Raw genomic sequence first — 15,685 nt, forward strand, 5'->3', positions numbered from 1 at the left:
GAATTTTGGAAATAAGACATCTGATCCATTGCGTCCAAGATCCAGGAAATTGGTAAGCTCTATAAAGGGAAGAACGTAAGCTACCTGATTGGTTTTCGTGGTGCTAAGTTCATTTATACATAAGTTTCATTGATGCAAATTCATTTATACTTGTATTCACAAATTTTAGTCCTCTCGAACATGTGAAAGTTCATTTATAGTATTCCCCAAAAAATACGTTAACTTTCTGAGCACGGTCCATATTCATATCCGGTTAAAACTCTGATCAATCCCCAATTCATCTATGTATTTTGTATATGCCTTCGTTTAAAATCCGATTGGGAACTAATTTATATCTATATCTATTTAGTTAAACATATGATTGGAACTAATTTATATCTATATCTATTTAGTTAAACATATGATTGGAACTAATTTATATCTATATCTATTTAGTTAAACATGATTTTATATTTTATTACAAGGTTTTCACCCCTAGCTGCAGTTATCAATTTTTGTACATACTGTCTTACAAATTATCATGAAAGAAACGTTAGCAAGATAACAAATACTATATATCCAAAAATGATGCCAACTATCAACCATGATACCTTTGGCTTCACCTCGCTGCAAAACCAGAGGTACTCTAATCTCACATAATTATTATAAAAAAATTATTTGATGATTTAGTAACTTATCTCAGTTCGATTGATAGCTCAACAGTAATTTAGAGAAACAGTTCAATTTAGACTTGACGACATAATAAAACCTAAGAGTATCTAAAAAGTATTAGCTTCATTTCACAAAGAACCCTCAGCAATATGATCAGGGAAAATTAGCCAGTCAAGATTCATGACGCCTTACATCAATAGCAGCACAGAAAAACGAGATCAGCACAAAGTATTACACAATGAGCAAATGCAGGAGTTGCATTACGTGTAATGCAACCACAGCCCAACGGGCAACTGAAAGATATGCATATGCAAGTTACAAGCAGAACTCGAACTCTGAGAAAACTCTTACAATTTGTATTGCTAGAGAAATATTCAAAATCTATGGGCAGAAGAATGAACGAATGCTAATTAAATAAGATGGCAATAGCATGCAAATTCATTGCTTCATTGCTCTACCAAAATAGCAAAACTACACCCTCACTGGCAAAGCTAATGGCACTCTGAGATAAGAAAAGAAGAGGCTTCACAAGGGATAAGGTTAAAAATGTTATACAAATTGCACCTGTTTGTATCAACATAAGTACAACAGTAGAGAATGAACCAGACCTTGTGTATATATACTTGCAGCCCAGGTAGTAGTTGTGCATTGCAAGCATGCACATAGAGCAGCTAAGAGATCAAGTCGCACCAAAAATTACAAGAACATCCATATAGATAAGGACATCAAGGAACTCAGAGCATTAGGAATTGAACCAACACAATGTTGAAGAAGTTCATACTGTTGTTTAACAAGAGACTCTTAGTCTAGCCACCCACCCAAGGACCATTGATTGGAAGCATCAGCTTCATAGACTTGCAGAGGCAGCAGTAAGCATTGTTTCAAATTTTCAGAGTTGGGACAGTGTAAAGATGCTCTTGATTTCAAAGGACTAAAACTAGCAATAGGACAATTGGATGTAATATACCCGCTAACAAGAGCCAAGATTGAGTTAAAATAGAACTCAGGCCACCGAACATCAGGCAAGCAAACCAAGAATAAGAACTTTTAAGGGCGAAATAGAAGGAACTGTAACACTACAAAAATGTTCTCAGAAGCCCAAGGATCTTGTAAATGCATAGCCTGCATTGGCAGGAGGGTCTCCACCTTCATTAGATGGTTAAAGGTCCAGATAACAAATCCTTGACTAGCAAAGCATCACTTTTAGAGAAGCTCAAGCGCTATTGTGCAAACCCATGCCCAACCAGTAAAAAATTAGCACTAAGTAAGCCAAGCATGCATCCAGGAATGATCACAAAGGCCAAACCATAGCCTGCCAAAATGTTAGCACAACCATCGTAGTTAAAGGATGATAAATAAACAAAAATTATGGTTAAAAAAATTAAGATTTACCCGGCTTTCTCTCCCCAATGATTAAGTTCAATGCATTTTGAAGTCGATAGACCCCGCCAGAGAGATATCTGCTCCCTTTCTATTCAGGCAGTTCTCTGGATTGGTTAGCCATTTTTCCAAGTCTCTAAGAGAGACACTCAAAGGATAATCCCAGTAGCAACCTATCTACTCAGTGAGTTGGTATCACTCCATAGAGTACTTAAGAGACATCCAGACCAAGAACATACAATGAACCAAAGATACTATCAGACGATCAAAAATCCAACACCAATGGCACTCAGATTTAAAGACCAAAACCCAGTAGCATGTCAGGCAGGTTTACGGCACCAAATAAACAACATAAAAGGATCCGAGATAACAATCGTATCTGAACAAGTGGAATCCAACCAAGCCCCTAGGCCAAAGAGAACAATGTGCCCGGTAGATCCACAGGAAAACAGAAAAAGCAGAACACCACCACCAAAAGTCAGTAACAAGGTCCAGAACAGGGGTGCATCGTTTGAAAGTGCACCATTAGTACCTTGGCTGCATAAAGGCAAATAAATAGACTTGCATATTAAGGCAAAAACACATGACACTAGAGCATGGATCTTACATACCTGGACATTTAGCAATTTCAAGATCGGTAGCCTCCTCCACTTGGACGTTCATATGGACCAGATCTATCACGACTGTATCGATCATTCCCTGCCCCACCACGGCTTCCACCATCCCTGTTGCGTCCATTATATCGTTCCCCACCACGGTCAGGTCCATAACGACTATTACCACCACCACCACCACCACCACCATATCTATCATCCCTCCCACCATATCTATCACCTCTTGCACCATCTCCAGATGGGCACTCCCTAGCAAAATGCCCAGGCTTGCCACATTTGAAGCACTCTCCACCATTTGAACCACGCCCACCTCCAAATTCACGACCACGATCACGACCACGACCACGATCACGATCACGATCATACTCACGATCTCCGTCACGATCCCTACCAGACCCTTGGGGTTGAGCTCTATCTACTGTTATAGCTCTTCCATCCAGATCCATTCCATTCATTGCTTCGATGGCTTCTTCCATAGCTTTCTTGTCATCAAAAGTCACAAAACCAAAACCACGAGATCGACCAGAAAACCTGTCGACAACAACCTGCAAAATGACAAAGCAAATATCTTGAATTATAACAAAAAATGAGATAAAAAACCAGAAACAAAAACAAAACAATCACCTGATTTTGTGCCTTTCAAATACTAAAGGGTTCTTGTGTTCCAATTTATAGAACTTTGAAGCATTTGGAAAAATAAAGAAATTTAGTCTCAGATGTCATTGTTTTCTTGTAGTACATTCAAATTATGGCCTTAAGGGAGAAACAAAAGCTGTTGAGCATTTGACTTTCTTCTGACATTGTTAGCAATAGGCATCATGTCTTCCTCTGCTTACCAACAGCCATAATTTTCCTGGCCACACTTATTTTCGAACAATAAAGTCTGCATGAATTAAGATATTGCCCCGTGTAGATACAAAAGAGAGAGAGAGAGAATCCTCACTAGGCATGCAAAACAAAGCAAGCATAGAAAGTATAAATCTAAATATTCCAAGCTTGGCTATAAAAGGTAAACAAAACTTTACTAGCAATGTTCTGCATTCTACTTCAATCAAAGATTACGTAATACAAACATATTGACCATGTATTTAAATATAAGTAATAGATGAGTGCTATGAAATGTTAAATTTCTGTGTTTCAGTACACATACATAAGAAAGGACAGACATTAAACTTCTAAAATTGAAAAAGGAATGTTATAGCGAAAATCCATGTAGAATATTACCTTTGCCTCGGTGAGGCGGCCAAATTTGCCAAATGCATCCTTCAGGCCTCCATCAGTTGTTGACCAGGAAAGGCCACCAATAAAACAGCGGTACTCCTCCACATCCGACATATCTCAACTAATTGCAGAGAACAAGTGATAATAAGGACAATATGTGAAAATTTTAACCATATAAGAAGATAACACAGGAGTAGCCGAGAGGTTGCAAATTCAAGTATTTAATTATAAGATACAAGACTCAGTCTTCACAGGAAAGCTCAAGAGGTCTCACCACAATTACCAGGAGGAACTATCATAAAACAGCTTACAAGGTGAGGTATCAGGCATGTGGAAAATAAGCCATTAAACAATCAAATAAATCACATTAAACACAACAAATCAATTGCTCAGACTGTCAAAGCCTCAAAGGTACTAGAAAATAGTCCAAAGCGCTCAAGTATTAGTAAACATCTGAAGAGAACTACATGCTAAACATTTCTTCGTGACAGAAGAATTCTCCATAAAGAATCTAACATACAAGTGTTGAGTGAAAAGTTGCCAAAAAAAAATCCGCCAACTTAAAGTGCACCGTATTCCTCACTAGTTTTACTCCTTCAGAAGTACATGAACTAAGATTAATCGCTAGAGAAAGAAATCCAGTGAATATTTCTATCCACTGTCTCGATCTGCCGCAAGTAATTTCATTTCTCTCTGTCGTCCATTTTTCTATGTAACATAAAGTATAATTATTTCTTACAGATATAGATAAAACCATAATTACCAACAACAATCACTAAATCTAGCAGATTTGCAAAGCTAGTAAAGGAGGAAGCAAGTTGGCCGATATAATACAAGGAAGTTGATAATCAACACAGATCATGGCTCAATGCTTCTGTATTCATAGATCGACCTGAATCAAGTCATACGAGCTACACCCGTAGAAGTGCAAGTATCAGACATTCAGATCTAAGCACTAACTAAAGATTCCACATCGATGAAGAACAGAAAAATGTTGATTCGCGAAGGCGATAAAAGAAAATTCAACAGAATCGAAAGATCCATATCAGATTAAGAGAGGGAGAGACGTTTGAATCCACCTGACGCTACTGGAGAAAATAAATAGCTGAAAAACCAAATAAAAGCAACAAAACACCAGAAAGCACCATAGGGAGAAGATTGGAAACGTCACCTGAGATCAAGATATACCTAAGAAGAGACTATTGACTCGAAGTGGAGAAATCAACGACCTTATCGTGTCGCCTCTTTGGGAAAAGCAAAACCCTAAGGCGCTCGAAGTTTCTGCCTTCTTTATAAAGAAGACGGTGCCCTAATTTAAGTTTCTTCACAAAGTTATAAAAGCACCGTACCTTTCCTTTTTATTATTATTATTCACACCCAATAATATAACGTGGACACCCCGCAACTATGCCTAATTTTCATGAAGATCCCTGAACGTTTTTAGATTACAATATTACTCTTAAACTTTGGAAGAGTTACAATGTTACCCTTCCATTAGTTTGTTGTTACGAAAATTAAACAAATCGGCTTACGTGGCAGTCATGTTAGATACATCCTACGAAATGACTTAAATGCTCTCGTTAGAGGGAAAAGAACTAAATTTCATCTTAGTGCAACAATAATAGATCATTTTACCTCTCCACTTTCCTCCAATATATTTCCCAAAATCCTTCTTCCCACCATTATTGTCAAGCAGAGCCAAGAGTAAGCCTCTTGCTCTCTACCTCCCTCCTTCGCCCTCTCGTTCTCTCCCTCCCTCCTTGCCTCCATTCTTCCCTCTCTCCTTGCCTCCATTTTATGTTCTTCCTCCCGTGCAATTATGGCATTCTTCAATAGTAGCAACAGCAGATGCCACCAAATCGTGAATAATTGGTCGATTACATGCTACTGCAGCTTAAGGGTAGCAATTAAAATCTCATTTACAAAGCATAATCTTGGAAGAAGATTTATGGGTTGTGTTAATTTCAAGATAACACTTCTCTTCTCTTCGACATTTTCTTCTACATTCTCTTCTCTTATGTGTTAATTTATAGGCTGCTACAGTACCCTTTTTTTTCTTTTTCTTTTTTTTCGTTTTATTTTTTTTTTTTTTTTTTTTTTTTTTTTTTTGCAGAGCTCTTCCTCATGTGGTTTTTTTTGTTGGATTGATCCTCCTACTTCTTCGAGGGGTAAAGACATTGGGAATGCTGAGATCGCTTGCTATGGGAATGCTGAGTTAATTAAATAGGTTGAGATCCTACGGGCAGACAAAATAGATCTAGAGAGAATGCTTGTGCACATGGAAGAGGGATACGAGAAGATCTGCAAGAAAAATGATAATTTGTTAAAGAAAATAGAGGCCGAAAAGAAGAGAGAAATGAAATTAAAATATTTGTGTCTTATTTTGGTTACATTAGTTTTAGTAATGTTTGTTAAGTAAGAATAATAGTTACATTGTATAGCTCTATTGATGACTCTGTTGTTAAAATCTAAATGAATGAATTTTATGTGAAGCTTGCTGTATAGCTTTCTTGAAGAATAGTAATTAAAATTTGAATGATGGATGAATTTTACAATTACTACAACAACCAATACGATGGGGCTGTGATGAAATTCATTTGTTCAGATTGCTACAACAATCAATACGCAGTACAACTGATAAGCAAATGTCTAAAGCATTGCACAACTAATAGACCATGACAAATCCATGAACAACTAATATAGTCATAGATAAACAAGTGCATAATCCAATTAAACCACCAAACAAGCTTCATATAATAATACTCTAAACACATGATGCATTCAAAAATGCTCGTGATTGACCAAAATACCTCATGAGTTAATTTAATATAAACAAATTGCTGAGTTAACTTAGTATAAATAAGTGATATGATTCAGACTTCATCGATGTCGTCTCGAGCATGAACACCTTATGGGTGTCTTTTATTATTATTTTAGTATTTTATTTAGAGAAAAATAAGATTTCTGTAGGTTGCGTTCGAACGCACCCACCCGTGTTCGAATGCGCTTGTGAACGCCTATAGGCGTTCATAAATACAGAGAACGTATTTGGTGCGTTCGAAAGTGTTCGATCCCGTTCGAATGTGGTCAGCAAAAATCCACTATTTCTAGGGTTAATAATTGTCAATTTTGAATTATTTGGTTAGCCTCTTAAGGTGTAGATAGTAACCAAAAAGTGGATATCAAAGAATTGAGTTTTTGCCCTAATCTTCTTCATCTCCTTCTCTCCTGTTCCCTCATCCCATAGCTCCGCCGTCTCTAGTCTCCCTCGACCGGCCACTCACCTTAGTCCCTTAGGGTGGCCCACTCCTCCCCCTTCTTCAAATCTCTCTATCTTCGCCCTAACCCTTCCACCATCCATAGTCCTTCCACCACCACCTTCATTACCGGTGCCACCCCATTATTGTAGACCTACCATCTCCATAATCCACCTAAGGTTTCATGGCCCCATCCATGGATCTAAAGAATGAACTCCCTGATGTCCATCCACTTATCCAAAGATATCTCTAGATCTCGCCGTTCGATTCAGCTAAAATTAGATTCGTTGGAAAACACTTTTCCAGAGCTACGACCTATCAAAATTTCTCATTGATCCGATTACTATATTTCTAGGAATCCTCTTTTAAAGTTCCGTGCAAGATCTTGTCAAGATCTGAAATTGGGATAGATCAAACCTTAATCTAGAGGAGATCGTATCAACAAGTTGCTGAGTTCACTTAACACAGACAAGCAGTCTCAAACAATCTAGTCTCAAACTCAGACAAAATAGCACAAATAATTTCTAAAGTTTTGTATGGCTGCTTGTGTGGGAGGAAGTCCTGTTTGGTTGCTTTGTGTTGGAGGAAATCCTGTCTGGCTGCTTTTTGTGGGAGGAACTCTTGAAATAGTAGAAGCTGAAGAAGTTCTGCCTCGTTGTGATGAAAATACTCCATCTCTAATTCTTCTGAATTTTTTATCCTCCTAAAAATATTGAACCAGTAACAATTTACTAAAAAAGTTGAACCAGTAATAGTTTTACTAAAAATTGAAGAGTAGTAGATCTTACTAGATGAAGAATCATCTTTCTCTTTACTTTTGGCACATTTACAGATGTAGGAACACTACTTGGTGGACCAGTAGCTACTGGAACACTACCTGGTGGACCACTAGCTGGTCCACCACTAGCTGCTGGAACACTAGCTACTCCACCACTGACAGATGCACTAGCTGGTAGACCACTAAATTTCTGAGCATAACCCAGTAAGTGAAAAATATGACGGTATAGGAAAAAGGTAATTATTGTACAGAAATAAGTGAAAGTGATTACTTGTCTCTTTGTTGATTGTCCACATGTCCTTACATTATGTCAATGTTGATTGCATTTCTTACATCTTAATGTTGTAAAATATTTTCTAACTCTAAGGGGGGTTTTTGGCTCATCTATACCTTTCCTTCTCACTTTTTTAGGCCTGCCTGGTTGTCTTCTTAGGAAAGGTGGTTGTATAGGGTCATAATTGTAATGGTCCCACATCTTCTGATCTAGTATATGATTTATCATATGATCATACAACCTCAGATAAGTTGACAAATGGAAGCATTCATGGACATAATTTTCTAGTTCTCCTCTATGAAAAAATATAGATGTAACTGCACGTGGGCAAGGTATATCTATTAGATCCCATTTTTTACAACTGCATTTTTGTTCTCCAAGGTCAACTATAAATGTATTCAAAGCTGTAGTGACCTCAAATATTCTCCTTCGAGCATATATAACTTCAAATCTTCTTGCTTTTTTCTTATTTTTCTCTAGCTTACTCTTGGCTTTAGGTGTCAAAGTGCCATGTTGCTTCAAACCAAACTGCTTTATATCTTGATATCTAGTCATGATCTGTCTCCTTATCATCTCAAGCATTGTTATAATTGGTTTGTCTCTTGTATCCCTAATTGAGTTATTAAAACTCTCAATCATATTGTTGGCTAATTTATTGCATTTACTATGTTGGCTAAACATGCATCTTGCCCAATATTTAGGGTTTTCTTTCATAATCCAATCATAGGCAACATGATTGAGAGATTTTATTTCATCCATTCTCTTTTCAAAGTCTTGAATAGTGTATAAATTAGCAATCTTCCGTATCAAATCTTTATATTGCTTTCCTTTAAAAACTTTACTGAAATTGGCATACATATGCCTCATACAATATCGGTGTTCAACATTAGGCAAAAAAATTTTAAATATTTGAACCAAGCCCTGCAATAACAAAAAAAAAATTGTAGATACATATCATATATAATTGTAGCTAACAAAATTAAACATATGTTTCTAATTGTATTACCTTCTGCCTATCAGATATAAAAGTCTATCTATTTTGATCATCATTGCTAATTGCTTGAATTAAAATTTCCAGGAACCATGTCCAGCTACTTGTGCATTCACTCTCTATAGCAGCAATCACTAAAGGGTACATTTGATTATTGACATCTCTTCCAACAACATGGATAAATTGACCTCCAAATGACCCTTTTAGATGGCAAGCATCAAGATCAATTATAGGTTTGCACCCTTGCACAAATCCTTTTACCTAGGCAGCAAATGTGATGAATAATCTTTGAAAAATTATTAAACCACCCTTGGGTAGTCTTTCAACCTTTACCAGTGCTGTGCTACGAGGATTAGTCTTCATCACCATGAAGTAATAATCCCTCACCCTTGAATATTGCTCTCTATGATTGCCCTCTATAATCTCCAATGCTTTCTTCTTAGCCCTATACACCGGCATACTAGAAACATTCAACATCCATTCTCTTCTAATTGCTTTATGCATAGATTTAACACTCCAATTAGGATTATCACTCAATCTGTTCAAATACTTATTAGACAGCCATTCAGATGTCACAATCTTATTCTGATAAACTCTCCCACAGCTATGAGGTGCAGATAATCTCTTGATTTGGAAAGATGAGCTATCTTGCATTGGAGAGGCATGTAAACTAAACCCACATTCTTTTTTACAAATAATAGTCACCCTTGAGCTTTCATTCTTTAAATACTTGAATTCATAGCCATTTTTTATGTGATACTCCTTTAACAACTTTCTTAAGGCTGTCATAATTGGGAAAATCATTCCTAGCTTCAATTTGGGAGTTTCCAATACCTTGTCATGATATTCTTCAAGTAGTTGTGTTTTTTCATCATTTCAAAAGTGAGGAATGGTTTGTTTGTCATTACTACTATCTGACTGTTGATCATTATCCAAAAAATCTGCACCATGAGGTGAATCTCCTTTTTCCATTGAAGGTTTTTTCTTTTGTCTATGAACAACTTCTTCATCTTCATCAGATGAGCTATCAATCTATTTATAGCTATCTTCAAAATTATCATCTAAATGTTCACCACTCATTTAACTATCTGACAGTTCTTCTTCCTCAATCTATTTTTTTGCCTTTTCTTTACGCTCATTTCATTGTCAGCTGTAGGTCCCTCATCTTTAGCTATAGGTCCCTCATCTTCAACTATAGGTCTTGATGTATTCAGACTAGATCGGATCACCTCAAAAGACATTGGGATTGATAGATCAAGTTTAGTTATCTTATTTATTATTCTTATATGGTTTAGTCAAAGTCTTCGTATGTTAGGATTTTATTTAATTAGCTAAATCCAACTATGTGCAGTTTCAAAAAAATATTTATAGAATATTTTATTAATATCTAAATAATATTAAACCAGTTTTTGGTATTTATGCCCTTCGGAAATTCGGATTGCAACTAAGACAAAAATATGCAAAAGTGGGGTGATGGTGGTGGTGACGGGTGGAGGTGATGATAGGATTAGGGATGATAGTAGAGATGATGGTGGATGGTTTGTGGAGTTTAAAGGATAAGGATGAAGGGGGAGAAGTAGCCGAGATCCCAAGGAGGAGGGAGGACTCGATAGACGAGAGAGGTTAGAAGAACACCGACGTCGAGATGGCGCACGACAGGGCTTGAAGGAAGGGGTAGGGAGATTATGGTAGAGAGGATAGAAGGAGATAGATATCAAAATTCATTCATCATTCTATTTTTGGTTGCCATCCGCACCTTAAGAAGCTAACCAAACAGGCCAAAAATGACAATTATTAACCGTAGAAATAGTGGATTCTCGCCGACCACGTTCGAACGAGGTTGACCGCATTCGAACACACAAATTGCGTTCTCGGTCAATGCGAACGTATGTAGGCATTCTAACGCACAATATGCGTTCTCTATTGATGTGAACGCCTACAGACGTTCGCAAGAGCGTTTGAATGCGCCCACTCCCGCGTTCGAACGCGACATATATAAACTTTATTTCTTTCCTGAAATAAATAACTAGTACAATAAGAAAAGACTCCAGTAAAGTATATCAGGTCCCTCAACTATAAGTCCCTTAACTATAGGCCCCTCAATATAAACTTGAAAAATAGTTGAGGGACTATGTTGGCTAAACATCAGCAGCACATCATCATTTGTTTTTACTTGGACAAATCCAAAGAAATCTGTCCTAGGGTACATATAATAAATCTTGTTTGTAGTTGGTAATTCTATCTTTTCTATATAATAAATTTGTTTGTAGTTGGTAATTCTATCTTTTCTAAAATGTCCATCATTTCAATATATAACATCATATCAGGATCAACATCTATATACTTAATTTCACTATATAGATAATGCTTGGTTCCTCTACAAATCTTCTACCATAATGTATAGCCAAAGTATGAGTAAGATCACATATATATTGACAATACCATAAAGAAATGACCATTATAAGATTATACCCTAAATCGGTAACCTAATAAAAAATGGAACAGTATAAACTTTCAACTCAAACATTATACCCAATATGAGTATAGATTATAAAGTTCCAAAACTATTTTTTTACTCCCTTAAGGACATCTAGAGATTACAAATGCATGCCAAAATTAATCTCCTTTATACAAATTCCAATCCCCAGAAATCCATGACATACAAAGTGCCCATATCAAGACGAACAAGATTTAACTATACATTGTAGGATTTCCAAGATGAAAAGTTGCCTGAGATCACTACCATGCATATACGATACAAAATACATCTCAGAGATAAAAAAATATGATGAGATCTCTTTGCTTTTTCTTACCTTAACAACCAAATCTTCTCTGGCTCTTACAAGGATGAAATCACTTGCCAATAGTCAGAGAATTCCTTTACGATCACAATGTGGGAAGATCGCTACATTGGAGAGTAGGTTTGTTGGCCGAGATCGTATGTTAGGGTTCACTGGGTTTGATTTCTCATCGGTTTCATGAAGGAGGAAAGACAAGTACATGAAAAGGGGAAAGTGGGGCCTTAAAAAACTATTAGTTCGTTGAGGGTATATATGTAATTTCATAAATAATTTCTTTTTGCTAGTTAAATTAATAATTAACTTATTAGGGGTATAGTTGATCATTACGCATTTTTTGTCACCGCCGTTAACCATTTCACTTTGCCCGAAAGTTTAGGGGTGACACTGTAACCTAGAAAAGTTTAGGGGGTCTTCGTGAAAATCGGGTATAGTTCAAGGAGTGTCTGCGTAATTAACCTTATAAAAATTTATCATTTAACCTGCACTTTACTTTAAATGTCATAAAAATAACCTGTTTTATTACTTATTAGTTTTCTTAACTGTAAATACAAATTAACTTTAGTACTATGAAAATATTTTGAATAACGTTTTTTATATTTTATTTTAAAGGTAACAGAATATTCTCAATTTCAAAAGCCGTTGTTAAGAGTAAAATTAACTGCTAAATATTCATACAGCAGGATGTAACTAATAATAAAAACAAAGGATAGGGTGATCTTTATAAATTTCCTAAAAACTTTACTCAGTAGTAATGCTTTCAGTATCCGATAAGTTCGGAACTCCTGATGCGCTGTCTTCCTACGTGACAACAAAGAAAAGTCGACTTCTTCTTCGAGCGCAGCACATTAATACACAACATCAGGTTTATAATCTGCGTGAAGCAGCGCTGTGATGGAAAGTATCCCGGTCTTGAGACGGAAGGATAAGGGACAAACTCAATCTGTGAGCCCCGTTTTTTTGAGCTGGGTCCAACCGAATCTAACCTGGCCTAATTTGTACGCTAAATAGGATCAGGGTGTTGCTTAATCTAAGATCCGTCTTGGGTTAACTAGCACTGTCCCATACCGAGTTAGTTAGATTCCATCCAAACTCTAGTCAAGAATTGTAATAATACTCAGTCCGTACGTGCAGCTCTTTAACAATTACAAGGTGTGGTCTTATAGGAGAAAACCACAAATAACAACCAACATCTCAATTATATTAAAAATAAAGTGCTCCCTTTTCATTGTTTACAACCTCTGTTTACTAAAATGTACCAAACCACACCCTAATTTAACTAGACAATTCAGTTAACTTAATTATAAAACCTAGCAGTTCTGAGATAAATCAAAATATCAATTTCTAACAAAATATGATCAATAGATCTAGGACTATATCTTTTCAATATTAAAAGTCAGTGAGATAAGAGTAATTTAGAAAATATAAAAACATTATTCAAAATTGATAGAATATTTTATTTTTTTATAATATAATAGGGTTAGTCGGGTTATAAATGAGTTAGTCGGATCATAAACGGATTAGTCAGGTCATAAACGGGTTAATAGAGTTGAGGTAATAAACATAAATATGATTTATTTAATAATCGGGTTAGACGGGTTGACCCATTTATGACCCGAATTCGATTAGAATAAATCCAACCCCGTTTAAAAGACAGGTTACCGTGTTGAGTTATCAGGTCGGGTCAACTGTTGCCACCACTAGGTGTGGGTTCATCTTCGTCCATTTTGAGCCGGTGTCATTTTTCCTCGAAAAAGTTCATTCTTTCCTTGATTTAGTATGAATTACTATGAGTTCATGTGCTATTTAATGATTTTTTTATCCATCCTTTGCTACTCATTTTTATAGAGATGTGGAATCATCTTGGTACATTTCAAGGCAATTTTATTTTTCTCAAAAAATTTCGTTCATTGTAATTCATCGTGAACTACTATGAGTGCGTATACAATTTCATAATCTTATTTACCACTCATTCTAATAGAGGTATGGGATTACTCTAGTCAATTTTGAGTAGGTTTTGTTTTCTTCAAAAAAGTTCGTACATCGCCGGGCTAAATCAGTGAGAACTTAATTTGTGCACTTTTTTGAATTTTCGAATTTCTAATCTAACCACTCATTTTTAAAGAGGTGTGCAATCATCTCAGTTTATTATGAGTTTGTACGCTATTTTATTATCATATTTTTCATCCAAACTTTATCACTCATTTTAAGAGAAGCGTGGGGTCATGGTAAATTTTGAGCCAGTTTCGTTATCCTCAATAAAGTTCTTTCATACTATATTGGGATTGATTAAGTGTGATTTGCTATGAGTTTATAAGCTATTTTATGATCTTATTTTTTTTAATTCAAACTTTACCACTTATTTTTACACATCCTTTTGGTAAATTTTGAAACAGTTTTATTTTCTTCGAGAAAGCTTGTTCAATCTTCATTAGGCTTATCTAACTTGAATTTTTATGAATTTGTTCGCTACTTTATTATCTTAATTTTAATCCAAACTTTGCTAGTCATTTTTAAAGAGGTGTTTTGAGCTAGTTTTATTTTTCTCAAAAATATTTGTTCATTCCAAGTCTGGGCTCATTAAGTGTGAACTACTTTGTGTTCATGCACTATTTCAGTATATTCATTCAAATTTTACTACTCATTTTTGCAGAGGTGTGGGATCATCTCGATAGGTTTTGAGATAGTTTTGGTTTCTACAAAATAGTTGGTTCATTCCTCGCCAAGTTGATTCAATATGAACTACTATGAGTTTATTCACTATTTCTGAAACACCCACTTCCAAAAATTCACGTGTTCCTCACGTGGAGCATGTCCACGTGATTCCCACGTGATCTGTTAGTAAAATAATCTCACAAAGTATCTGAATAAGTCAAGTAATACCATAATAATCCAACAAAAAAAATCCAGAATTATAATATCACAGGCCTCAACAAGCCTCTAGGAATACAAGTCCATCACAAATTTGTTATAACATAAATACCCTCGCAGGGGCTAAGTCCAACTGAAATAATAGAATAAACAAAAGCTAAAAATGAGAAATGAATCTGCTACTCCTCGATGTCCGCATCCTCTATAATCATCTCTGAATATTTCCACTAAAAATGGCGATGAACATGGAGCCCAGCAAGTAAAATCTAATAATAATAATCTAAGAATATTACATGATAAATAAAAATGCAACTCATAACATGTTAGGGAAAAAATGTACATTATGACTTTAATTAGCTTTCATCATTATAGCTCGTTTTACATAGAAATCCACCTGAGTTATTTCTGGAATCCGTCTTACTCTCCTAATCAGTCGACTCTTCTTGATTTTCGAGATCCTTCCCGCACAATAATAGATCTAATAATTTATAAATAAAATAAACATAAGATTAATGGACTTATAGACTAACTATCTGGTTGTATGAATTTAAGTTTGATTTTTCTAGGTCTGAAATATTATTTGTCTTAATTTAAAAAAAATAACGGTCATTTAGAGTCGTTTACAATGTAAGTGTCGAAGATAAATGAAAAGACTAATGAATTCAAATATCTAATTTAATTATGTATAAATCCTAATTTTATTAATAACATGGTTGAGAAATTTAATTAATTACAATTTATGTAGCTAATAGAATTTCTAAAAATAACAGACTAAATAAATAAATTAGTCCTAGGGTTAATGATTGGGCTAGGCTTAAGGCCCAGCAAATTAGGTGAGAGAGAGAGAGAG

General features: G+C 35.6%; 1 protein-coding gene and 1 pseudogene across 4 annotated transcripts; both read right to left on the reverse strand.

Annotated features, from left to right (window-relative positions):
- Nucleotides 1-2,291: 2,291 nt before the first annotated feature.
- LOC140795081 (glycine-rich RNA-binding protein RZ1A) lies at nt 2,292-5,215 on the reverse strand. 4 transcript variants are annotated; one of them, XM_073147451.1, is made up of 4 exons: nt 5,055-5,215; nt 3,870-3,987; nt 2,643-3,190; nt 2,292-2,568 (listed from the first exon to the last, which is right to left on the reverse strand). In XM_073147451.1, exons 2-3 carry the CDS (start codon nt 3,978-3,980, stop codon nt 2,660-2,662), a joined length of 642 nt encoding a protein of 213 aa, XP_073003552.1. In that variant the 5' UTR covers nt 3,981-3,987; nt 5,055-5,215; the 3' UTR covers nt 2,292-2,568; nt 2,643-2,659. The 4 variants fall into 4 exon arrangements, with proteins under 4 accessions (XP_073003552.1, XP_073003550.1, XP_073003554.1 ...); XM_073147449.1 differs by having other exon boundaries at nt 5,038-5,208; XM_073147453.1 differs by having other exon boundaries at nt 5,096-5,194.
- A 2,407-nt stretch (nt 5,216-7,622) lies between these two features.
- On the reverse strand, nt 7,623-9,955 carry LOC140795072 (uncharacterized; annotated as a pseudogene).
- Between the last annotated feature and the right edge of the window lie 5,730 nt (nt 9,956-15,685).

The sequence above is a fragment of the Typha latifolia genome, chromosome 9 (genome assembly GCF_019914945.1).
Source record: "Typha latifolia isolate L0001 chromosome 9, TyphaL0001v2, whole genome shotgun sequence".
Classification (NCBI taxonomy): Eukaryota; Viridiplantae; Streptophyta; class Magnoliopsida; order Poales; family Typhaceae; genus Typha; species Typha latifolia.

Bases quoted from the DNA above. Each gene is read 5' to 3' on its own strand.
- LOC140795081 (XM_073147451.1), bottom strand. From the start codon at position 3,980: ATGTCGGATGTGGAGGAGTACCGCTGTTTTATTGGTGGCCTTTCCTGG. The intron at 3,191-3,869 runs GTAATATTCTAC...GTCATTTTGCAG, and splicing joins GCCGCCTCACCGAGGCAAAG to GTTGTTGTCGACAGGTTTTC.